The 27,225-nt window shown below is 47.1% G+C and overlaps 1 protein-coding gene across 1 annotated transcript; it reads right to left on the reverse strand.

The window, feature by feature from the left end:
• Positions 1-813: 813 nt before the first annotated feature.
• On the reverse strand, positions 814-25,095 carry si:ch211-207e14.4 (interleukin-17 receptor D). Its single transcript, XM_056299895.1, has 13 exons — positions 24,970-25,095; positions 15,547-15,631; positions 14,795-14,911; positions 12,933-13,091; positions 11,021-11,139; positions 9,349-9,472; positions 8,542-8,580; positions 8,245-8,390; positions 8,020-8,094; positions 7,158-7,224; positions 6,813-6,953; positions 3,376-3,557; positions 814-1,664 (listed from the first exon to the last, which is right to left on the reverse strand). The coding sequence occupies exons 1-13, from the start codon at positions 25,093-25,095 to the stop codon at positions 1,074-1,076; spliced, it is 1,971 nt and encodes a 656-aa protein (XP_056155870.1). The 3' UTR covers positions 814-1,073.
• Positions 25,096-27,225: the final 2,130 nt, after the last annotated feature.

Here is a 27,225-nt window from a genome sequence, read left to right on the forward strand (position 1 = left end):
AAGTTAAGATAAGAGCTACCTAAAACGACCGTGAGCGGTCAAAATGACCGCTTGTAATTTCCGCGTCATCGTGCGCGTCATGTGACTTTATGACGCGTGTTGGTGACGTCATTCGTTGCTCTGTCCTAGAAACACACTAGCGCCCTCCAGTGTAGAGAAATGGTCTAAACTTGATTTGTGATTATTTCCAACATGTCTGGGTACAGACGCCGTTACAGACGCACCATGACTACCACCGAGGCGCTGCAGTATTTACAGGCGTTGGACAGCGGCCATTTTCAATTGTTTAAAATAGCATTAAAGTTGTTAAAATGTTAATTTTGGTGTCAGTTAGTTTCATAACAGACATACTAACATATGTAATGCATTAATATCTCAATTGGGTATTTATCTTGACAGAATATACAGTTTAAAAACTGTGGCGGTCAATTTGACGGTCGACGGTCGTTCTAGTAGTTTTTAAGCGCCGGTCGTTGTTTGGTACTGTTTTAATATTTATTTTCAGCTTTTTTTTTTTTTTTACATTTCACGTTTTATAGGCCTTGTTACGTTTGTTAGATCAGCAATATGTGTTTTCCGTTTTGATTTTCAGGGAATAGTTTCACTTTTTCAATTTTGCTATTCAAGTTCGACCATGTCTCTCTAAAGTTTAAACAGTTTAAACATACTGTCATAGTTGCTAAAATTTCAATTTTGGTGTCAGTCGTTTTCTAACAGACATACAAACATAAAAATGCAACTTAATTGATTGATTGATTGACATTCACTGTGCATACTAGGAGATCTGGGTTTACTTGATACATCACAAGAGGTTTGACTATACTCTCCACAGATGGTTGGGGGTTAGAGCACAATTGGCTCAGTCACCAGAGCACATATGTACATGTTAAGTAAAAGGTCAGGAAGAATTTGAATTCAACCCCGCAGGAGGATCAGGAGCTGGTGCGCTGGTCACTCCAATCAAGGAACGTGGCTGCACTGTCAAGGACACTCCTGCCAGAGAAATCCTGATGAAAATAACACTGAAATAGTCCAGCCTTGAGAAGTTAAAGGAATCGCCAAGCTCCTCTGAATCAGACAGGGTTACTGTGGATGGCAGTTTTGAAATGTTTTAACTGTCCTCCCGCTGCGGACTGCTGCTCTTTCTCCCTCAGCAGCCTACCAGCCTCACAAATAGCCACCTGCAGAGCTGCACCAGCTGGTAACTTTGTGAAGCTCTCCTCAGAGAGATGCTCTATCTTCAAATATCCTCCAGGCCTGTGCAGAGCCAGCCCATGCAAGTGGGAGAAAAGCAAAGGAAAATCCCTGGTTATGCTGTAGTGAGACACCAGGTCCAGCTCGGCAGGAATGTCCGTCTCCTCAGAATATTCGAATATGGCTGCCATGTATTTGGACAGGTCCTCCCCCCTGGCTTTGGCGCGGCCCACCTGCTCACATATAAGAGCGACGGCTGCAACAGAGCACAGGGTGTTGGAGTCACAGCCCAACTCCTCCTCTTCCTCTTCACCATCCTCCTCTAGGTGTGGCTGCATCAGCTCAGGCCTACAGCTTAGGCCCCGGGAACAGACCACCAAAACAAAGTCACTTTCCTGTATTTGACGGCAGTACCAGGTCATGGCGCCTTCCTCTGCGATGCTTAGAGAGTCCCACAGATCCAAGTACACCTATTGAAACATAAAGGAAGCACATTAATTTCGAAATGTATAAATATATTTGTTGGGAATTCAATATCAAATTCTGTATGAAAATATGGCATTTTTTAACATGGAATAACAAAGAATTAGTGCTAACAACTTTAACGGGAGCAACCCAAATCCCCCTGAGTCTCTGTAAAAGCAGAATCCAAATTGGAAAAAGATCAAGAATGGTGATGAACACAAATAGCCATAAAAATGTGGCATGCAGCGACACTTAAAGCCATCCGTGGTCGCTGCTCCACCCCCTCTGCCGATCCAGGGAGGGCTGCAGACCACCACATGCCTCCTCCAATACATGTGGAGTCACCAGCCGCTTCTTTTCACCTGACAGTGAGGAGTTTCACCAGGGGGACGTAGCACGTGGGACAATCATGCTATTCCCCCCAGTTCCCCCTCCCCCCTGAACAGGAGCCCCGACCGACCAGGGGAGGCGCTAGTGCAGTGACCAGTACACATACCCACATCCGGATTCCCACCCGCAAACACGGCCAATTGTGTCTGTAGGGACGCCCGACCAAGCCGGAGGTAACACAGGGATTCAAACCAGAGATCTCAATGGGTAGGCAATGGAATAGACTGCCACGCCACCCGGACGCCCCATCTAACAGAATCCTAATAAGCTGGATGCAGTATACTGTACCACTATAGTCCAATAAAAATCAGCATTATTACTCTGCCACCACAGTGGGTAAAAGGGTGTTTAGGGAATGTGTTCATTTGCACTGCTGATTTAACTTTTGCTAATTTACTATCCATCCATCCATCCATTATCCAAACCACTTATCCTGCTTTCAGGGTTGCGGGGATGCTGGAGCCTATCCCAGCAGTCATTGGGCAGCAGGCGGGGAGACACCCTGGACAGGCCGCCAGTCCATCACAGGGCCGACACACACACACACACACACACACACACACACACACACACACACACACACACACACACACACACACACACATTCACACCTTGGGACAATTTAGTACAGCTGAGTCACCTGATCTACATGTCTTTGGACTGTGGGAGGAAACCAGAGCCCCCGGAGGAAACCCACACAAACACGGGGAGAACATGCAAACTCCACACAGAGGACGACCCGGGACGACCCACCAAGGTTGGACTACCCCAGGGCTCGAACCCAGGACCTTCTTGCTGTGAGGTGACTGCGCTAACCCCTGCACCACCGTGCTACCCTACGGTATATATATATATATATATATATATATAAATATATATATATATATATATATGTATATATACGTATATATACGTATATATATATAATATCATTTACTATCATTTAGATCAATTCACATTATTACTGTGTTACTATAATATTTTCAATGTTAATGTCAATATCTGTAAGAGGTTCATTATATTACTCTTCTTATATACTTTTACCTTAACATGTACATACATAACCTGGCCCTTCTTTTTTGTTTGAGGATGTTTTGCTTTATTTTACTGAGCTGCTAAACAAAGCAATTCAATGCCAGAAACTACTGCTCCTGCACTGTACTGTTACTGTACTGCACTGTTACTGTACATTTAACCAGTAAACGTTGATGTGATTTTAGTGTGTGTGTGTGTGTGTGTGTGTGTGTGTGTGTGTGTGTATGAAAGAGAGAAACAGGGGCCAATAATAATGAAAGGATAAGCTACTGCTTCTCTGTCGTTTCCTACCTGAGTGCCCATGTGCTTACGCATGAAGGCCCCTAACTGCATGATGGCTTTGACGTGGGCGGGCCCGTCTCGTCGGCTGTAGCAAATCAGAAGGCGAGGAGGAATCAACCCGCTTATCGGCAGAGCCACCACTTCCTCCTGGGGGCTCTCGTCTTGACACTCCTCAATTACGTCCAAATAGACTGAAAGAAAAACAAGAAAGAAAGAAAGATGGAAGTAATGTCAACCCAATTACCCCACTCTTCCGAGCCGTCCCGGTCGCTGCTCCACCCCCGATCCGGGGAGGGCTGCAGACTACCACATCCCTCCTCCGATACATGTGGAGTCGCCGGCCGCTTCTTTTCACCGGACAGTGAGGAGTTTCACCAGGGGGACGTAGTGTGTGGGGAGAAAAAGAGAAAAATTGAAGAAAAAAAATATTTTTTTAAATTGCAAACACGGAAATATATTTATTGAGCAGAGAATAGATTTTTGTTTAAATTATTCTGTGCTCAGAAAGTCCCACCGTGCGCTCAGGATCGAGGGACAAAAATAACGCCATAGATTTCTGCAAGAAGGCCATCATGTACTTCGACTCAATGGGAGGAAATGATGGTGAGATTATAGTGGCTTTGGGTAGCTATTCAAAGCTTATTTTTTTGATTTTTTGATTTTGATATACTTTATTAATTACATTTATTAGGCCCTGTGATGGCCTGGTGGCCTGTCCAGGGTGTCTCCCTGCCTGCCACCCGGTGACTGCTGGGACAGGCTCCAGCATCCCGTGACCCTGAGAGCAGGATTAGTGGTTTGGATAATGGATAGATGGAAGTAATATTAAGAAAAAAAGCCCTCTATTTGTTTAGCGCTTATCAAAACAGTTACCAAATGCATCAAGGGAGAAAATGAGGGCAATTAATGAAATGTATATAGGATCAGGAACAGCATTGTCATAGATGTGAAGCACTTAACACTGATGAGCCAAAACATCATACGCAAACTGATCACTCACAGGTGAACCGAATAACGTCGATCACCTCCAAACAAGGCCACATGTCAAGGTCTGGGTAGACTAGATGGTAAGCAAATGACCAGTTCTCGTAGTCAACGTGTTGGATGCAGGAGAGACGGGCAGGAATAAAAACCTGAGGGACTTTAACAAGAGCCACATTGTTATGGCCAGATGACTGGGTCAGAGCATCTCTGACACAGCAAGGCTTGTGAGGTGCTCCGATCAGCAGTGGGGAGTACCTACCGACAGTGGTCCAAGGAGGGACAAACTGCAAACCGCCGACAGGGTGTTGGGTGCCCATGGCTCATTGATGCGCGAGGGCGACGAAGGCTATTCCATCTGGTCCAAACCGACAGAAGGTCTACTGTGACACAAGTCACAGAACATTTTAATGATGGTTATGGATGGGAGTGTGGGAGGAATGTGTCACAACACAGTGCATCGGGCCCTGCTGCATATGGGGCTGTGTAACCACAGACAGGTCAGAGTGCCCATGATGACCTCTGTCCACCATCAAAAGCGGCTACAAGGGACACTGTCAGAACTGGACCTTGGAGCAGTGGAAGAAGGTCGCCTGGTCCAACGAGTCCCATTTTCTTTGAGATCACATGGATGGCAGTGTACATGTATGCCATTTACCTGGAGAAAAGATGGCAACAGGATGCACTGTGGGACGTTGACAAGCCGGCGGAGAGAGTGTGATGCTCTGGGAAACCCTGGGTCTGGCCAATTATGTGGATGTCAAATTGACAGGTGCCACCAACCTAAATATCGTTGCAGAACAGGTACGCCCCTTCACGGCCATGCTTTTCCTTGAGAGCAGTGGCCTCTTTCAACAGGATAATGCGCCCTCTGCACACATTGTTCTGGAATGGTTTGAAGAACATGATGACGTGTTCAAGGTGTTGCACTGGCCTTCAAATTCCCCCAGATCTCAATCCGATTCAGCATCTGTGGGATTTGCTGGACTGGCAAGTCTGATCCAAGGCGGCTCCACCTTGCAACTTACAGGACTTGAAGGACCTAATGCTAATGTTTTGGTGCCAGATACTATTGGACACCTTCAGGGGTCTTGTAGAGTCCATGCCTCGGTGGGTCAGCGCTGTTTTGGTGGCACATGGAGGACCAACAGCATATCATGTAGGTGGTCATAATGTGTTGGCTCGTCAGTGTATGTTATTGAGTCCATATGGACTTAGATGAATTTGTGTTCAGCAGTGGACAATGAGTCACATGTCTACTGGAGACCTGGAAGAAAGTGCTTCTTGAGTATTTGCATTGTTTCATGGACAATCTCTTGACCCAAACCAGGGACATAACCTCTTTTTTTAGAGCCTAGCGCCATGACAGCGCCACTTCTTTTTAAAGAGGAAACAGTTTCAACTTTCGTTGAGGCTGACTGATCATTAGTCACTTCTAGTTCTACTTCTAGTATCAACCTTAACATGCATGTCTTTTTGATGAGCACCCGGAGAAAACCCACCGCAGACACAGGGAGAACTTGCAAACTCCACACAGAGGAGGACCTGGGATGCCCCCCCCCCCCCCAAGGTTGGAAAACCCCGGGGTTCAAACCCAGGACCTTCTTGCTGTAAGTCAAGTCAATTTTATTTGTATAGCCCAATACCACAAATTACGAATTTGCCTCAAGGGGCTTCACAGCAACACAACATCCTGTCCTTAGACCCTCACATCGGATAAGGAACAACTCCCTAAAAAAAACCAAAACCCTTTAACAGGGAGAAAAAACAAGTGATTTGCACAGTGCTAACCAACAGTGCTAACCACTGGGCCACCGTGCCACCCAAAAGCCCCTGAGGCAAATTTGTAATTTGTGATATTAATCCATTATCCAAGTTTGAAAACATAAAGATAGACAAGACTAGGACTGGCTGTCAGAGGGCAACATTTGCATGAAATAAACAATGAACACTTTCAGTTTAATTTGGCTTCTATTTACTGCAAATCCAAGTAGAAGCATCTTTTGCCCCTTTTCCACTACATGGTAACAGCTCCGCTCGACTCGAGTTGACTCGCTTCTGTGTTGTTTTCCATTACCGTACCTCCTCGACAGACCACAGCCTGGATTTTCGGCTCTCCATTTTTTTCAATTTCAAAATGTGCTTTTAAGATAACTCCGCTTCGATTGCTTCAGTATTTAAAAATGCTGGATGATATCCCATGCATGCATTGGTGACGCAGTGAAGCAAAATGATGCAGTGACGCGTTTCTCTGACCAATCAGAGGTCTGCGTTGATTTTGGTACCCGCTCCAGTTTTTTTGGAACCTCGACAAAGGCGGTACCAGAAACATGGTAACAGTTACCAAAATGCCGGCACTTTCCAGTAATGGAAAACGAAAAAACGGCAAGTTGAGTTGAGTCGAGTCGAGCCGGTACCATGTTATGGAAAAGGGGCATTTGATAGAGTTTGGTTTGTCTCTGCACCTGCCGTTATGTCCACCTTCTTCATCCACAACTTGGGCCTCTGTCTGGTGAGGAGAATCAGTAGGACTACAAATATGGCCACCAAGACCAGGCCCAGTGGAAGGATCAGTGCTAAGGGGGAACTGCTGTTAAATGGCTTGGCTGCATCTGAGAAGGAAAGTATTGTCACATGAAAATTCAATTAACCCTGAGAAATAGTAATTCAGTCCCTAATGTGCAATCAAAATTATACTCCTACGAGAACCTTCTATTTACAAAGAAGACAACTTTCGTGAAAGCACACTACCAATTTTTCAAAATGTATGTATGTATGTATTTCATCAGAATCAGTTAAACATATCATACCTTGTTGATTTTGCATAACCTGGACAATGAATATTTTTCTCACCGCATCTACTTCATCAGCTGCGATCTGTGAGGCAAGAAGTATTGTTGTATCCCAAATGACTCATTCAATGTGGAAATGTCTTCATATATGACAGGCGACACATGTAGGCAAAAAGAACTGAACTATCTTAATCGTTCCAAAAATGAGATATCTGTGATTTGAAGTGTTACAATTACTTCTTCACAAGAACTGGAGCTGAGATATCAAAGAGTAGGATAGTAGCTACTTCAAGAACAATAGATACAAAATAGCAACACTTTCAAACAGTATTAACCTTTTAAAAATATGTTGTCAGCCACGGTTTCTTTTTGCCCGTCAAAATGTAGAACATGGTTTTTTTGTTTTGTTGCGGATTTCCCCCCCCCTTTTTCTCCCCAATTATACTTGGCCAATTGCCCCACTCTTCCGAGCTGTCCCGGTCGCTGCTCCATCCCCTCTGCTGATCCAGGGAGGACTGCAGACTACCACATGCCTCCTCTGATACATGTGGAGTCGCCAGCCGCTTCTTTTCACCTGACTGAGGAGTTTCACCAGGGCAACGTAGCGCGTGGGAGGATCACGCTATTCCCCCCTAGTCCCCCTCCCCCCAAACAGGTGCCCCTGACCGACCAGAGGAGGCACTAGTATAGGGACCAGGACACATACCCACATCCGGCTTCCCACCCGCAGACACGGCCAATTGTGTCTGTGGGGTAACACCGGGACTCGAACCGCCAATCCCCGTGTTGCTAGGCAACAGAATAGACTGCTAAGCCACCCGGAGGCCCTGTAGAACATTTTAAAACGAAGTCTTTCTGTGTTAATTTACTGTGATTTTACCTCACAGGTGTAATTGGTTCCCTGTTGCAGCCCATTCAGGTTATAACTGTAGTGAGTTTTGTTTTTGGTGGAATTCTGCAGAACACAAGTAAGATTGGTGGAGTCAGTTAATTCACTTAATGATTAATCACTTCTGCGACATCAGTAATGCTACCATTAAATGCTATAAACAAAAATTAACAAAAGTGCAAAATTAAACACTGCGCTACATCAGCCATCACCCACAGGTCTAATGTCCGTGTACTTCTTGGTGCCCTCCCCGTAACACAGCGAGAAGTAGCCTCTGATGCCGAGGTTTGGTGGCGCCAGGTTAAAGGTCACAATGATTTCCGTACCTTTCTGCTGGACCTCAATATGCCTGGGGTACCAGTCTACAACCAAGTGGAGAAGGTCAAAAGAAATCACATTTGATCAGAACTGCACAAAAATATCCTTAGAAGCGTAAATTATTTTTGTTCTCGTTTAGATAATTACACATCTAAGGTTCTAAAAGCAAGACATGTTGAGATCAGACGAACGTACCATTCTTACACAGCTCAAAGCCATTCTTCTCTGCACAAGCTGTGAGAGAGTAAAGTGAAAATTACTCAAGATTCATCACTGTTTTAATTGTTTGGTTTTTTTTTTTTTGCAAATGTACAATTAAGTCGACGAAAAGAAAACAATTTTAACAGTTCATAAAGCAACATTTCTTTTAAAAATGTGTGAATAAAATGTCAATGATTAAACCAAGGAAAAGGAGAATTTTTTACATTTTTTCCCCTTTGGATCACCCCCCCTTTTCTCCCCAATTGTATCCGGCAGCTGTCCCGGTCATTGCTCCATCCCCTCTGCTGATCCGGGGAGGGCTGCAGACTACCACATGCCCCCTCCCATACATGTGGAGTCGCCAGCCGCTTATTTTCATCTGACAGTGAGGAGTTTCACCAGGGGGGGACGTAGCGCGTGGGAGGATCACGCTATTCCTCCCAGTTCCCTCTCCCCCCTGAACAGGCGCCCCGACTGACCAGAGGAGCCACTAGTGCAGCGACCAGGACATACCCACATCCTGCTTCCCACTCGCAGACATGGAAAATTGTGTCTGCAGGGACGCCTGACCAAGCCGGAGGTAACACAGGGATTCGACCCGGCGATCCCCGTGATGGTAGGCAACAGAATAGACCACTGTGCTACCCGGACCTCCCAGAAAAGCAGAATTTTGATGAATAAAATGGTCAAAACCATATGGCCCTTTGGCAACTATGAACTCCACTGATAACAAATGAGGTGTGGCGTTTGGATGAGCGTGTTTCTTAATGGGATGTTTCATCTAGAGTCACGAGGTCTTACAGCGCGTGGAGAACATCTGGCTGTTAGAAAACCCGTCCCACTTCTCAGGCACCGGCAGAGCCATGACGGTTGCTTTGTACTGGACCCCCAGGGGTAGACTAGAGAAAGGGTCCGACCTGTACACCTGCAAGGAAAACTACAATGATAAAGCGGCTTATAACAGCAACTCTTACTGTGTTGCACAACAGGGGGAAAAGGTGTAGGTGTACCATATGTCGTACTTACATAGCCTAAGACAAACTCGTGGCTACATTTTTATGTCCCTGCAAGCAGTTTGAAGGTACTTGAATGGTGTGCGCAGCCTAGCTTAGCTCAATCGCTTGTTGTCTACAGGGATCGCTAGCAGCTCCTCTGAAACGTAACTACACCTTCTCTGAAGCCGTTTACTTTTTATTTGTTAGCCTAGTTTTTTTTTCAGCCCACGTTTTCACAAGTATTATGTTCCCTATGTGAAAGTACCGACGTTACTGTGCTACCCCGATATAACGTTAATATAATAATGGGAGCGAGGCAATAATTTGATTTCTGCAGTGTCCACTTTATAACCAGGCCAACGGAAACGAGGAAACAACAGAAAGAACAACATGAAAATAACAGTCGCACTCCAGCGGCAGCCAGGGGAATTTGCCCAGAACAAACACCCAGCCCAATACATCACATCTCCATCCATCCATATCAAAACCGCTTCTCCTGCTCACAGGGATGTTGGAGCCTCCCCACTTATTTATATTGCAGTCCCCGCCACGGAGACAAGACTCACGGACTAAACTGGTGGGGCGAGTGCCACTTACCAAAGGTCCATTAAAAGCCAAGCAAGGCGTTTTGATGACCTGTGAAGGGTACCTCCTACCAGTCTCTGGAGGAGCATCAGCCTCCACTGATAATTCTGTTGGTCCTGGGTTGGCTTGCCTCCGTTTGGGTGACATTTCTGGGGAGGATCCTGCCCACCCACTAGGGGAATAGTCACCGGCTATTTCATAGGCACAGTAGCCGTTTGACCCAGTAAGGCAACTTGTGGTTGCTCTCTGGGCGCGAGCATTTCCAGGTCACAGGTTCGCATCCGGTCTGCGTGGCGTTTCCAGTGTAGCGCTGAGCCCACATCAACCGTATAAGACACTGGCCCTGCCTGAGACATCCCCACACCTGATCAACTGACCAATGAACATCTCCAGGCTGTCCTTAGGGTGTCCACTGCCCAGTCCCTGAAAGCAAATGTGCCTCACCTATGTCAGCAGAAGAAGTGCCAGGTTTCTGGCAAGAAGTAGGCAAAATATGTAGGCCTAGGCCAGGCTACAAGAGGTACATAGTTACCTACAAGCTATAATAGCTACATAGTTACCTATTCATATGACAACTCGGAAAACATTTGAAATAATTATAAAAAACGATGTGAAGGTTATATAGTCATAGTCCAACGTTTTTTTCTTCATCCCTATTGCACCAGCCCCCGTCCATAAGACCACCTGTCAAGTGGCCCCTAGGTAATTTGAGTTTGAGACCCCTGCTTTAACCCCTTGATAACTCCACTTTCAATCAGATTATCTTGAGTAATGTAAAAATCAAGAACATTACTACAAATTCTGCTCTTAAAAGTAACACAATGTTCATCCAATCTAAGGAGAAATAAAGAAGGAAGGAGAAGAAGAAAGCTCGCCCTGTCTTTCTTTCCTACCGTCTGAGCACGGGAAGCAGGGAGGGACAGGTTGCTGTGGAAAAGAAAGAGTTGACAAGAAACAGGAGACCCTCCCAATGCCTGAAGGGACACTTGAAAACCTCGCAGGAAGGCAATTCCTAGAACATACACAAAGGGAACAAAGCTGCTGTAGGAGGACTCACAAGTAACAACCCATCATATGCACACTTAACACACATCACAGTGTCTTGACGCATGCTCAATAATTCAGGTAAGAAAGTCACAGAAGGTTGGATCAGTTCATCTGGACACAACGTTTACTGACAGAAACATTTCATCACCATCTAAGTGACCTCTTCAGTCTCACTGGACTGCAGGCATCCCACCCTTATAAACAATACAGTTGCCTAACGACCGAAACCAACGACCAGTTTCATATGCAAATATGGGTGTGACCTTTACCTAGAGTTACAAAGGCCATGTGTACTATTCACAGAGGATTGGGGAGTAGTTGCAATCTCAGCATTGTAAAATGGCGTGTGGCGGGAGTGTCGGAAAAGCCGAGACGCATGTTTTCAAAACATCGCGTCTCGGTTGCTTTCAAACCCCAAATTACGCTGTGCCAGAGGTTGGTCCACCCCAAGGATCAGGTCCCCCGGCACAAACAGAGCAATATAGTGTACGCTGTTAAGTGCCAGGAGGATTGCAGTGACTTGTACATTGGGGAAACTAAACAGACACTGGCCAAGAGGATGACACAACACAGAATATCTAACACGTCAGACCAGGTCTGCACAGTCTACACCATCTACACAGTCTACACCATCTACAGGCCAGTGGCCACTCTTTCAAGGATGAGGATGTGGACGTCCTTGATAGGGAGGAACGCTGGTTTGAACAGGGAGTCAAAGAGGCCATCTATGCGAAGAGCGAACAACCACCCCTGAACCGAGGGGGGGGGGGCAAGAGTTTATCTGTCACCATCTTACAATGCTGGGATTGCAAACATTCCCAAATCCTCTGTGAATAGTACACATGGCCTTTGAAACCCCAGTTAAAGGTCACACCCATATTTGCACATGAAACTGGATGTTGGTTTCAGTTGTTAGGCAACTGCATTTTTTTCCTGCCCTTTTTCTCCCCAATTGTACTTGGCCAATTACCCCACTTTTCGGAGCAGTCCCGGTCACTGCTCTATGCCCTCTGCCGATCCGGGGAGGGCTGGGGACTACCACGTTTCCTTCACAACATGTGGAGTCGCCAGCTGCTTCTTTTCACCTGACAGTGAGGAGTTTCATCAAGGGGACGTAGCGCGTGGGACGATCACACTACCTCCCCCCCCCCCGAACAGGTGCCCCGACCGACCAGAGGAGCCACTAGTGCAGCGACCAGGACACATGCCCACATCCGGCTTCCCACCTACAGACACGGCCAATTGTGTCTGGACGCCCGACCAAGCTGGGAGGTAACACGGGGATTCGCACCGGCGATCCCGCTACGTCACCCGGACGCCCCGAGGCAACTGTATTGTACTGTATGGTTTATAAGGGTGGGATACCTACAGTCAGTTTAGACTGAAGAGGTCACTTAACGTATCCGTCAATAAACATTATTGTATCCAGATGAAGTGATTCAACCTTCTTTGATATCACTTATAATTTCTATTCTTATGAACATAATGCATGAGCTACAGAATGCCAGAAAATTGCTCAACCTATTCAGGTTTCAACATGAGGGTTGTTATACAAGGTTCCTCCAAGTTAAATGGAACATGTAACATTCTCCCTATCTAGACTCAGTATTTTCATGGCCATCTATCTGCTAGAGTTTAAAATGCTCTAATTTTTAATGTTTATAATAATCGAATAAAGCAAAGAGCACATAAAAATATGAGCGAAAATGAAATTCAGGGTAAAAAAAATAAGATGTTTGCATTGTCCTCATTTCTTACCAAAGTTACTTGGCCTCCATGAAACAACAATGGTGTCGTATTTTGGGTTTGTGTCGTTGACGAACTCAACTGTCACATCCCTTGGTGCGCGGACATAGTGCTGGCATATCTCAGGATTCTCTGCACCCAGCAGCGCAAAACATGGCAACGGAATACAACCTGAGGAGAAACATGGGCGGATCCATTAATACTGACATTGTTGATTAAACATGGCTAATTTGAAGTGTTTCGTTTGATTTGATTTTGATCTTGATATACTTTAATGATCCCCGTAGGGTAATTACACTATGCATTTAACCCACCCTAGTTGTGTAGCTAAGAGCAGGGGGCAGTTGCCATGCAGCGCCCGGGGACCAACTCCAGTTCGTCTCACCATGCACGTCTTGTCACGACATGTCTTGCCACATCAAGGGCACAGACAGAAGTATCAACCCTAACACGCGTGTCTGTTTGATGGTGGGGGAAACCAGAACACCCGGAGAAAACCCACCACAGACACGGCGAGAACGTGCAAACTCCACATAGAGGATGACCTGGGATGACCCCAAGGTTGGACAACCCCTGGGTTTGAACCCAGGACCTTCTTGTGTGAGGCGACAGCGTTAACCACTGAGTCACCATGCCGCCTAGGTGGGGACAATTTCATTGTCTTTAAAAAAGTTAAGAGAAAACTGCCATTGTTTTACCCTGAACCTTCTTTTTTTTGTGGCTTTTTCCCCCTTTTTCTCCCAAACTGTAGTTGGCCAATTACCCCACTCTTCTGAGCCGTCCCACTCTCTGCTCCACCCCCTCTGCCATTCCGGGGAGGGCTGCAGACTACAACATGCCCGACGCCCGACCAAGCCGCAGGTAACATGGGGATTCAAACCGGTGATCCCCGTGTTGGTAGGCAAAGGAATAGACGGCATAGCTACCCGGACGCCCCACCCTGAACCTTCTTGCAACTTACTATGCTTGCCCTACAGTATGATGGCATCAGATGGTCATATCAATACAGTGCTTTAGTAAAGCTTCAAGATTTAATTCTGTTCATGACAGTGAAATTGACCCATTTTTTTGGGGGGGGCACTTTAAAAGAAAAGTATAGCTGGGTGTTGCTGGCATAGCAATGGTAAAGAAAAGTTATGTGCCTAGATGGTAAGGTGATTGGCCAAACAAGTTGGCCTATAGTGTGAAAAGGAGTGGGATAATCACTGAGCCTTGAGGCATGCCTGTTGTAACCTCTTGGGGGGGGGCAGATAGATCCACTTTAGCACCGTGGTTTTAACACCCAGGTCCATCTGTGTTGATGGTAGGATCTGATTACTCACTGTGCCAGATGCAGCAGACTGGTATCGGATCGGTCAAGCAGAATGAGTGCTGATGACTTGGAGGCAAATTTGGCTAAACAGTGTGCTTCGATGACTGCAAGAAGAGCAGTTTCAGTGGAGTGACCACTCTTAAACCCAGACAGATTTAGATCCAGTGGGCTATTTTTGGTGAGAAAGGAGGAGAGCTGATTGCATGTTGTTACTCAAGAGTTTAGGCTAGTAATGGCAACAGCAAAACAGGCCAGTAAATATGGACCAAAGTAGGATCAAGTGATGGTTTATTTTAGAAAGTGGACCTGAAATAGTTTTAAGTCAAATGAAAAGACACAAGATAGAAATGACGAGTTGAAAATATGGGTTAGATAGGAGGAGATGGACTGAAGGAGTGTCGGGGGGGGGGCATGGGGTTAAGGGAACAAGCTGTGGGACAGTGAGACAGGAGAAGTTTGGAGAGTTCTGTTTAAGAGAGAGAGATGTCAGACATAATGGTAATCTCAGGACCAGAAGTAGTGAAGGGTGGGGCAACACTGGAGACAGGACCAGATAATCGACCTCTGATGGCTCCCACTTCCTCCTCAAAGTAGGGGGCAAAGTCCAAGGGAATGAGGGTGGGGTTGGTGAACGAATTGAAGGTGGAACAAAGCTTACCGAACTTTCCATTATTGGATGCTATCAGCAGAAGGCAGTGGGTCCAGGTGAACCGGACAGTCTTGGAGACTAAACTTTTAAATACTGTTCGCCCAAGGGTGGGAGCTCTTTTATTCTATTCATTCTTTCCATCTGTGAAAATGCAAGCAACTGCAGATAAATATGTTGTCAAGACTACCTATCTACCTCCTTACTAAGTTAACAGGAACAGCTTTATAAATAATGTATGCATTACAGTGTGGGGTTTTTTTCCGCATTGCTCGGTCCAATAAAGTGAATCCTGACCTAATCCTTGAGCTTGAGCTTGAATTCCACATCAAATGCATATGCAAATCTAACATGGGTTGGATAAAACATGAATTGCACAGATAGAGGTGGTCTCAGGGTCAGAGAGAGGCAGAGTTGAGAGGAAGTGAAGTGCAATTGCTCTAATGGCTTTAGGCAAGGCTGTAGTCACCCTGGGAAAGAAAGCAGGCCTTAGAATGCCTTCTGCAACGCCTCTGCCTGAACAGGGTGTAAGAGCACATTATGGACTTGAGGATGAGTCTCTAACAGCGCAGTTAGTCTGAATTGTAGTGGCAGGCATAACAAAGGCATCTGCAGATGAGTTGTGGAGTCAGAAAAACGTTTTTTTTGTTTTTTTTTGCCATACGTACTTCCGAATGCCTCAATGGAGTGGAAACCTCGAGCCCTCTCCACGTCAGCTCTGGATATTCTGCAGTATTCACATCCTGCTTCTCCCTGCTCACGAGAAGAGAATAAGACTGCCACATCAACATTTTTACTTTCAATTTTGTGCTTTTGCTTTTATTTACTTTGTTTACACTACTGTTTCTTTTGATGGTGGGTAAACCAGAGCGCCCGGAGAAATCCCACCGCAGACACGGGGAGAACATGCGAACTCCACAAAGAGGATGACCTGGGATGACCCCAAGGTTGGACAACCCTGGGGTTCGAACCCAGGACCCTCTTGCTGTGAGGTAACCGCTGGGCCACTGTGCATTCCAAAATGATGCCTTGTTAAAAATCGTGAACATCCCATTACATCATTAGGTTCATGGTTAAACCAGGTCAGTAGTAAACCATTTCAGTATCTATATACTGGAATAGCAGTCTTAGACTTGGACTTCCCTTGTTTTTCCTAAATAAAATTTGATCAGTCAAATGTACCCTTATGGTACTTCATACAAAACCAACATTATATCAAACTGTTTTTTAATCTTTATTCTTTATGATCTGAGTCTTTATTTAAACTGCTTTTCTTATTTCCACATCAGCAGGGCTGATTTAGGCGTTTAGAAGAGGACATTTCAAGCATCCCTTTGGAAGTACGTGTTCAGCGCTGGTTTTCCTTTATGACGTTTTTTCCCCTTTTTTGTTTTTTGGATTCCCCCCCATTTTTCTCCCCAATTGTACCGTACTCTTCCGAGCCGTCCCGGTCGCTGCTCCACCCCCTCTGCTGATCCGGGGAGGGCTGCAGACTACCACATGCCTCCTCCGATACACGTGAAGTCACCAGCCGCTGCTTTTCACCTGACCGTGAGGAGTTTCACCAGGGGGACGTAGCGCATGGGAGGATTACTCTATTCCCCCCAGTCCCCCCCCCCTTGAACAGGCGCCCCCGACCGACCAGAGGAGGCGCTAGTGCAGCAACCAGGACACAAACCCCACATCCGGCTTCCCACCCGCAGACACGGCCAGTTGTGTCTGTAAGGACGCCCGACCAAGCCGGAGGGAACGCGGGGATTCGAACCGGCGATCCCCGTGTTGGTAGGCAACGGAATAGACCGCTACGTTAGCCTGACTCCCTCCTCTCTCTTTTTAAATAAGATAAACTAAAACACATTAAGCGGAGTACAGGGGAGCCATTTCCCAAAGCATCTGTTGATAGTTTACATCAACTCTATGTGCACAGACAGCACTGTCAGAGCCAGTTCGGCAGGCGGCGCTCCTCTGGGCCATATAAAGGATGCTTTGTTCTTATTTCAGCAGTGAGCTCAACACTAACCACAAGAACATTTCGCTCCGTCAACTTCAATAAACCCTGTTTTCCAATGCAGAGGGTCTGATGTAGTTTAAGTGTGTGTGTGTGTGTGTGTGTGTGTGTGTGTGTGTGTGTGTGTGTGTGTGTGTGTGTGTGTGTGTGTGTGTGTGTGTGTGTGTGTGTGCGATTCCCAGCCAGCGTCAGCTGCCATCATGTGCATCCCGGCACTGATGTCAGAGGACGGGGGTGAGAGTGGGGCCATTGGAATTTGGCCCAATTTGGAGAATACATACCTGAGAACTTCTGAAACCACCCTGAAGCCTTGTTATTATACAGAGAGCAAAAAAACACCAGAAAAACACAAAACAAACTCGACTGTTTTGTTGTTTTTGTGGATTTCCCCCCGTCCCCCTTTTTCTCCCAATTTTTCCTTGGCCAATTACCCCACTCTTCCAAGCCACCTGGTCATTGCTCCACCCCTTCTGCTGATCCGGGGAGGCGAGTCGCCAGCCGCTTCTTTTCGCCGGACAGTGAGGAGTTTCACCGGGGGAGACGTAGCGCGTGGGAGGATCACGCTACCCCCCCCCAGTCCACCCCCCCCAGGAAAAGACGCCCCGACCGACCAGAGGAGGCGCTAGTGCAGCGACTAGGACACAAACCCACTGTTGTGACTTCTCTTATGTACACTATTGTAGCGTTACTATTCGTGGGTTACTAACTTAATCACTATTATATGTAAGTACACGGAGACGAGGATGCGGCATAAGTCTGATCTTTACTGACGGAGACATCACACACTACTAGGCTCGACCAGTGTATTACAGAACTCAGTAGTGGTGACAGTCCAACACAATCGAGCACCGAGTGCTTGATCCAATACACCACATCCCTCTTTTCCAACTGAGATGTGGCCTACTCATCAGTCACCTCAACAGTAGACCCTTTACCGAACCATTAACACTATGGCATTAACACTGAACAAGTCTTTTCTACTTGCATACTTCAATGATTAATACAGCATGTTTTTTTAAATGACAGATGACTCTCATTAAACAACATAAACCATTTCCTTTTCACATTCTGGTGGTTAGCATGTAAACATTTTGAACATTCAGCAATCTTGCAACATTTCAGGTTAAACACACCTTGTACTCTTTGTTTCACCTTCTTTTTTTTCTTTTTCTTAATAAACACTGGAATGATCACACAAAAGAACCCTGAGGTTAGTCATTGTATCTGGCAGGGCGCCTAACTGCTCTGCCGCACTTTGTGTAGCATGTGGGTGTACTGCCTGTAGTCACCAGAGGAGGGTCGTGTGGTGGCAGGTCATGTGGTGGTGAGTCGACTGGCACAGGCGCTTGTGAGGGTGAGGGTTGTACCTCTGGGTCAAAATGCTCATCACTGTCCGTGTCTCTGAATAGGCTCGGATGTATCTTCCTCAGATGTCGCCTGTTCCTTCTTTGCATCCTCCCAGCCGGTGTCTGCACAGTGTAGGACCGTGGTTCATCTCGCTGTCGGATGACAACGGCAGGCTCCCAGCCGCGCCGCGTTTGCATGTGTACGGTGTCCCCTGGGGTCAACACTGGCAGGGGCTTTGCACACTGGTCGTAACGTTGTTTTTGGCGGAACTGCAGGTTCCGGATCTTGCTGTGAATGTGCTGTGGGACTGATTGTGTCAGCACAGCACTGGAGCACAGAAGTGTGCTTCGTAGAACTCTCCCCATCAACATTTGTGCAGGTGATACGTCCAGTCCTGTCACCGGTGTGTCCCTCAGTGACAGCAGCACCAGATGTGGGTCAGTGCCGGTCTGCATTGCCTTCTTCAGCGCATGTTTCACTGTCTTTATGGCTCTCTCAGCCATGCCATTTGAAGAGGGAAAACCTGGGCTGGAGTGTGTGAGCTTGAACTCCCATGAAGCTGCAAATGACTTCATCTCATAGCTGGCAAATGGGACATGGTCACTCACTATCTCCCTAGGAATCCCGTGTCTGGCAAACACAGACTTCATCTTCTGGATTACTGTGTATGCTGTTTTGTCAGATATGTTGAGCACTTCAGGATATTTGGTTAGATAATCAACTAACAACAGGTATGACTGACCGTGTAGCTCGAAGATGTCAGCTCCGACTTTCATCCATGGCAGTTCTGGGACCTGATGCGGCATAAGTGGCTCAGCCTGCTGTTTGGGCTGTAGCTGCTGGCATTGCACGCACTTTTCCACCATTGCCTCTATATCTCGTGCCATGCCAGGCCAGTAGAGATACTTTCTTGCTCTGGCTTTTGTGCGCTGCACTCCTTGGTGTGCAAGATGCAGCTTCTCCAAAATCGTGCTCCTGAAGCTCTGGGGTATGATGATTTTGTCTCCGACCAAGACAATGTCATCTTCCATGCTTATAATGTCCTTTACTGCCCAGTAGGCGTGTAGTTTTCTGTCCAAACTTTTCTTTTTCATGGGCCAGCCTTTCTTGTGTTTCTCACACACAGCATGCAGCACGCTATCTGCTGCCGTTGCTTTCTTTAATTGGCTGAGTGTTTCCTCGCTCAAGGCATCTGTGGCATCCAAGGCATACACAACTCTCTCATCACAAGGGTTTTCATCAATATGGTCACCTTCTCTGCTAGCTGTAGCGCGTGAGAGTGTGTCGGCAATGTACATGTGCTTGCCTGGTGTGTATGTTACACTCAGATCATACCTCTGCAGTTGTAAAAGCATACCTTGCGGCCGCGCAGGTGCTTTGCTCAGCGGCTTGCGCATGATGACCTCCAGAGGCTTATGATCGGACTGGAGCGTTACTGGTCTGCCGTAGACATACTGGTGGAATCTCTTAGCAGCAAACACTATAGCGAGCAACTCTTTCTCTATCTGTGCGTACCTCTTTTCTGTGTCGGTGAGCGCTCGTGAGGCGTAGATCACTGGGCGGTCGTCCTGCGTCAGACAGGCTCCCAGTCCATCCTTTGAGGAGTCTGCTTGTAGAGTGAGAGGCTGCTTGTGATCGTAGTATCTCAGCACAGGGGCTTGTGTGAGGATGGTCTTTAGTGCCTTTAGCGCTGAGCTGTGGTGCGGGCACCATTGCCACGCTACATCCTTCTTGAGCAGCTGTCTGAGGGGTGCCGTGAGTGAGGCTTCGTTTGGTATGTATTGCGCTAGGAATTTTGTCATTCCCAGCAGACGTTGGAGACTTTGTTTGTCTTCCGGGGTTGGCATGTCGACAATCGCTTTGATCTTTGTGTCGTCAGCTCTCTGTCCTGCTGCCGTGATGACGTGTCCCATGTACTTTACAGTATCAACTTTAAACTGGATCTTGTCCCTGTTAAATTTCACATGTGCGGTCTTGGCTCTCTCCATTACTTTCTGCAGGATTTCATCGTGTTCCCGCTCTGATGACGCTGCGATGATCATGTCGTCTGCTATAATGTACACACCTGGGATATCGCCGAAGGTCTCACAGTTCTTTTGTTGAAACACTTCGCTGGCCGATTTGATCCCGAATGGGAGTCTGAGGAAGCGGAACCGGCCCCACGGCGTGTTGAAGGTGCATAGCTTAGACGACGGCTCATCTAGCTTGATCTGCCAGTATCCATCCTTTTCATCTAGGATGGAGAAGATGGATTTTCCTGTTAGCCTGCTGCGCACGTCTTCCGGTGTAGGAATGGAGTAGTGTTGCCGCTTGACTGCCTCATTCAGGTTGCAAGGATCCAAACATACCCTTAGCACACCATTTTTTTTGACTGTTCACCCATTCTGTAGGTTCATTGACAGGAGTTATGACTTTCCTGTTCTGCAAGTCTGTGAGTGTCTCTCTTAGTGAGTCCATGATGGAAAGTGGTACGTTCCTGCACGCGTGAATCACAGGCGTGACGCTGGGGTCAATGTGTATGTGATGAACTCCAGGAAATCCGCCTAATCCTGTGAAGACCTCCGCATACCTCTGCAGCAGCTCCTCTTTGGTGGCCGGAGGTTTTGCTGGTTGTGGGGACTCCACTGCAAGCGCCTCGACTCTTCTCACCAGCTGCAGCTCTTCACACGCATCTCCACACAGGATTGGCTTGTCAGCTCGGCTAGACACATGGAAGTCCAATATAGCCGTATGCTTAGATGTGCGGCAATCTAGAGATGCAACACCATCTGAGGGTAGTCGTGCACCACCAAAAGCAATCAGCACAGTCTTTGTGGGCCGTAACTGAACGGGACCTTGTAGCTGCCGGAATACGCGCATAGGAAGCACATTTGCATCGGCGCCTGTGTCCAGCTTGAAGTTAATTGCTACGCCTCTGACCGTGGCTGTTTCACGCCATACAGTGCCTTTAGCTTGGTGGGCTGCTTTGTTTTTGTATTTTCCAATCATGCCTATATATAAGGAATCAATTTCACTTTCTAGATTATGCACTGTCTTTGTCTTGTAATTGCCGCTTTTTTCAGTGCTTGATTTACACACCTTGGAAAAATTATTGTTCTTACCACATTTGTGGCACACTGCACCATAAGCTGGGCATTGACGGGGCTCATGTTTATTTCCACACTTGTGGCAATGAGTTGTTGTTACATGCCTCTTGCTGCTCGTTTTTTTCTTGGTCCAGCTGCCCGTGCGCGTTTGCCCTGTTGCTTTCTTCAATGCCTCCACTGAGGCGTCTTGGACAACATGTGACGTCTGCATCGCTTGTATTTGTGACTGAGCGAGCTCGGCTGATCTACATATATCTACGGCCCTGCGCAAAGTAAGCTCATTATCACGTAACAGTCTTTCTTTCAAACGGGCATCATTTATGCTGAACACTAATTTATCCCTTATCATGTCCTCTTCATGTCTGCCAAACTCACAGTCTTTGCTCTTCTGGCGCAGCTCTGTGATGAATCTGTCCACCGTTATTCCTGCTGACATCGTGTGCGACCAGAATTGATGGTGTTCGAACACGACGTTCTTCCGAGGGCTGCAGTAGTCCTTGAAGGCTTTCAGAACGTCCTCCATCGATTCGTCGTCTCCTTCTGGGATGATGGTGAGTGTGTTATACACTTCTAGCGCCTCCTCGCCGATGGTGTGAAGCAGAATGGCTATTTTAACCATCTCTTCCTTATCCAACGCACCTGAACCGGCATGTACAGCTGGAAACGCTGTTCCCATCTTCTCCAGTTTTCTGCGACATTCCCGGTAAGTATCAGCGGTGGTGGCGGCTTGAACTGTTCCATATTTGTGCTCAGGCTAGCACGTGTTAGTTAGCTGCCTCAGCTACCAGCGAACTCGTTGAAGTACCGCCCTCGAATTATACCGTAACTCCGTCTTCTGACACCATGTTGTGACTTCTCTTATGTACACTATTGTAGCGTTACTATTCGTGGGTTACTAACTTAATCACTATTATATATAAGTACACGGAGACGAGGATGCGGCATAAGTCTGATCTTTACTGACGGAGACATCACACACTACTAGGCTCGACCAGTGTATTACAGTACTCAGTAGTGGTGACAGTCCAACACAATCGAGCCAATACACCACACCCACATCCGGCTTCCCACCCGCAGACACGGCCAATTGTGTCTGTAGGGACGTCCGACCAAACCGGAGGTAAGCGCGGGGATTCGAACCGGAGGTCCCCGTGTTGGTAGGCAACGGAATAGACTGCTACGCCACCCGGACGCCAGTCTGCGTCGTTTCTTTAAATACCAGATGCTCAAAATCTGAGTGGAAGAAATACGTAGATCACAGGCACCACAAAGACAGTGATTTACAGCAACAGTTAATAATAACTTCAGCCAGTGTGACACACACACACACACACACACACACACACACACACACACACACACACACACACACACACACACACACACCTCTCAGCTCGTCTGTCAGGTTTTGCGGAGGTGTAGTCTCCATCCGCAGCTGGTGAAAATAAGCGGGAGGTGAAACGGTATGTGCCGCAGGCAGGCAGGCGGGCTAGCGAGTGGAGGCACGGGGAGAGCTAAACGCCAGGCCAGGCAATGGCCGCCGGAGAACCCGGCTGAGCTTATGATCAGCACGCACAGCAGGTTACCCCACAATAACAGCATCTACCGTAATTGCGAACACACGTGTGGAGATGTGAGCAAATGGGGGGTGGGGGGGAAACGGCAGTTTGGCTCAATAAAAACAAAACTTGTGTTTAAACTCGGGCCCAGAAAACCGGGGGGTGGTGGGGTGGGTGGGGTGGAAAGAATCTGAAGCCATCTCTGAACCCCGATTTTGACAACGTTCCCACGGTTCTGTTCGTAAAACGGCACAGCTCTTACATGTACAAATACTCGATACAGTAATGGAACAAATTTCCGTTGCCTAGCAACACGGGGATCGCCGGATCGAACCCGCGCGTTATCTCCGGCTTGGTCGACAGGTTTCGGGGACCCGTGCAAGGATTGTAAAGTTTTGGTAACACTTTAGTATGGGGAACGTAGTCAACATTAATTAGGTGCTTATTAGCATGCAAATTAGTACCATATTGGCTCTTAATTGGTCATTATTTAGTACTCATTAATGCCTTATTCTGCATGGCGTTATTATACAACCAGTAAGCCATTAACTATGAGTTTTCCCTCTATAACCTCAGAAGTATTGCTTATTAGTAGTACCATCTCAATATGCTTTGCTTAGTATGGACTTTATAAGGTGGTAGTACCACAAGAAGAGTTATTCTCCCTTACTAACACTTAATGAATATGGTCTGTTCTTACATAACAAGACACAAAACTACAAGTGTTCATAGTGTTACATTACTCTAAATTAAGTTTTTGTTACTTAGAATATGTTCCCCATACTAAAGTGACATCTTAATCATTACTAATTCACTAGTAATTAAGTTTTTTTACTTAGAATATGTTCCCCATACTAAAGTGACATCTTGATCATTACTAATTCACTAGTAATTAAGTTTTTTTTACTTAGAATATGTTCCCCATACTAAAGTGTTACCAAAGTTTTTATATTATTTTGGGGGGGGGGGTTGCCCCCCTTTTTTCTCCCCAATTGTACCCGGCCAATTACCCCACTCTTCCGAGCCGTCCCGGTCGCTGCTCCGCCCCCTCTGCTGAACCGGGGAGGGCTGCAGACTACCACACGCCTCCTCCCACACATGTGGAGTCGCCAGCCGCTTCTTTTCACCTGACAGTGAGGAGTTTCGCCAGGGGGACGTAGCGCGTGGGAGGACCACGCAATCCCCCCCCTCCCAACAGACGCCCCGACCGACCAGAGGAGGCGCTAGTGCAGCGACCAGGACACACACCCACATCCGGCTCCCCACCCGCAGACACACCCAATTGTGTCTGCAGGGACGCTCGAGCAAGCCGGAGGTAACACGAGGATTCGAACCTGGATCCTCGTGTTAGCAGACAACGGAACAGACCGGAAGCCAAAGTTTCTGAAGTTTAACATCCAGCGTGATACTACAGCATGGAGTCCAGGCCAAGAAACTGAAAGATCGCCATTCCCTTGTCGGCGTCATTCCCTATAGAGGTGTGACGTCATAGAGCAGGGCTCGAGCCCAGCTCGTCCTATGCTTGCAGCGATGCGGAGTGGTTTTTCCAGTTAACAGGACACATCAACGCTTTTCTTTGGCTGAAGAACAACAGCTGCGTTTTCGGTCATCTGCCTTTTTGTTTTTTTGTGCAGTTCCGAAATCTGACGTCATGGAACCGAGGAAGATTTAGGTCCGCACGTCAAGTATATATATATATCGACTTACCTCATCCGAACCGTAACCTGGGCACGACGTCAGTAACGTGCGTACCCCTAGCAGCTGCGAGCACGGAGGATGTCTGATCCACATCCCTGATCAGCTTTCACTCAACGGCCTTCGAGCGAGATCTAAGACCGCTTGAAGGTCTAAACAGGTCAAATGTCTTCCGCTCAGGAGAGCACACGTACAGCAAAAGCGGCGAGGAGTGTCTCATTTCTGGCTTCCCGGACGAGAGTCTTCTCAAGGCCGCAGGACACCAGAAAAGGACACGCAAATTCAAACAGACACAAAAGCTTTTCAAGGACGGGGACGTTCTCTCCTTCATCTCAAAGTGACTGATAACCTCGGTGACACAAAGAGCAAAGGGTCGACTCCGGTCAACCAGCTTACCCCTCTGATACACTCCAGACTGCAGTCCTGAGGCGAGTTGACGCCCGCACCGACAGGATCCTCCTGCGCCCGCAGCAGCCGCCTCAAGATCAGCAGCTGGAAGAAGAAAACTGCTGCCTTCTGCATGCTGCCACAGTCAACATGACACTCAGCCCAGGCTACACCAACAACAAAAGCTCAGAAACACACACACACACACACACACACACACACACACACACACACACACACACACACACACACACACACACACACACACACACACACACACACACACACACAAGCTAAAACAGTCTGAAGTAGCTGCTCTTAGCGCTGAGTGATGTACTGACCTCTCCCCGAGAACACCCTGAGGAACTTTAGGAGCTTTAACCTGCTCAGAAAAGCTGCATGGGAATGGGCGGCAGGGAGGAGAGGAACATGCAAAGGGGAGTGGTGTCTTCGGGCTACGGGTGTAGATTCGCACAACACCAAAGCAAGCAAGCTCACGGAGCGTGCTTTAACCGTCACGGCTCCGGTCGGAGCAGACCGTGGCCCGTTTGGCTGCGAGTCGGCTTGGCTGGAACCGGAGGCATGTAGGCCACATCCACAGCACAGAGGGGAACGCACAACGAAGTGCTGGAAACCACTCAAGGCTTTACTCTTCACACAGACATGACATTTTTTTCCCCCTTCAACAAGTTAAAGCCAGTTGCATTTTATTCAACAGAGGTGCTACAGCATGGTGTATGAGCTATGTACATGTGACCGTGGTTCGGTTTCACAGGGAAACACCGAGTCAGGTCTAAATCCTGGACAACTTGCATTTAAATATCAAAATAAAACCAAATAGTTTCTCGGGTCATAAAGAAATAAAAACAAAAAAAAACTTAAATCTGTTATGAAAATACAGTAGGAAAACAAGTTTATATCACGGACGCTGGACGTTGGAGGAGACCACCCTCTCACCGGATCTGGAGAAAAAAACAAAGCACAACAAAACAAAGTGAAAGTTCTGAGCTGCTCCTGAGTGTTGGAAGCCCTACAGAGCTTTTATTTATTACCCCGTTACGACAACGGGAGGAGGCGCGGGGAGAGCATGCTGATGCAAGAACTGCTGTTAGCGTCAACACACGCTTTTTTAAAAATAAGCTATGAGGTTTACGACGGACGAGCCTGCGCACCGGGGAGTCACATTTCTGATGTTTTTACCTACCTTAAGTGGACCATAGTTATTTTGAGGGGTTTTTTTCCCCCTTGTTTTATTTTTGCTGATGTACAAATTATGGTAACACTTTAGTATGGGGAACATATACACCATTAATTAGGTGCGTATTAGCATGCAAATTAGCAACATATTGGCTCTTCATCGGTCTTTATTAAGCACACATTAATGCCGTATTCTGCATGGCCTTATTATACAACCAGTAAACCATTAACTATGAGTTTTCCCTCTATAACCTCAGAATTATTGCTTATTAGTAGTACCATCTCAATATGCTTTGCTTAGTATGGACTTTATAAGGTGGTAGTACCACAAGAAGAGTTATTCTCCCTTACTAACACGTCATGAATATGGTCTGTTCTTACATAACAAAACACAACACTACAAGTGTTCATAGTGTTACATTACTCTAAATTAAGTTTTTGTTACTTAGAATATGTTCCCCATACTAAAGTGACATCTTAATCATTACTAATTCACTAGTAATTAAGTTTTTTTACTTAGAATATGTTCCCCATACTAAAGTGACATCTTGATCATTACTAATTCACTAGTAATTAAGTTTTTTTTACTTAGAATATGTTCCCCATACTAAAGTGTTACCAAAGTTTTTATATTATTTTTGGGGGGGGGGTTGCCCCCCTTTTTTCTCCCCAATTGTACCCGGCCAATTACCCCACTCTTCCGAGCCGTCCCGGTCGCTGCTCCGCCCCCTCTGCTGAACCGGGGAGGGCTGCAGACTACCACACGCCTCCTCCCACACATGTGGAGTCGCCAGCCGCTTCTTTTCACCTGACAGTGAGGAGTTTCGCCAGGGGGACGTAGCGCGTGGGAGGACCACGCAATCCCCCCCCTCCCAACAGGCGCCCCGACCGACCAGAGGAGGCGCTAGTGCAGCGACCAGGACACACACCCACATCCGGCTCCCCACCCGCAGACACACCCAATTGTGTCTGCAGGGACGCTCGAGCAAGCCGGAGGTAACACGAGGATTCGAACCTGGATCCTCGTGTTAGCAGACAACGGAACAGACCGGAAGCCAAAGTTTCTGA

This window comes from Lampris incognitus, chromosome 2 (genome assembly GCF_029633865.1).
Source record: "Lampris incognitus isolate fLamInc1 chromosome 2, fLamInc1.hap2, whole genome shotgun sequence".
Classification (NCBI taxonomy): domain Eukaryota; kingdom Metazoa; phylum Chordata; class Actinopteri; order Lampriformes; family Lampridae; genus Lampris; species Lampris incognitus.

Coding starts and splice junctions, on each gene's coding strand:
- si:ch211-207e14.4 (XM_056299895.1), bottom strand. CDS start 25,095: ATGCAGAAGGCAGCAGTTTTCTTCTTCCAGCTGCTGATCTTGAGGCGG. Junction 9,473..11,020: donor CTGCTTCCCGTGCTCAGACG/GTAGGAAAGAAA, acceptor TTTTCCTTGCAG/GTGTACAGGTCGGACCCTTT. Junction 8,581..9,348: donor CCAGATGTTCTCCACGCGCT/GTAAGACCTCGT, acceptor ACTCTCTCACAG/CTTGTGCAGAGAAGAATGGC.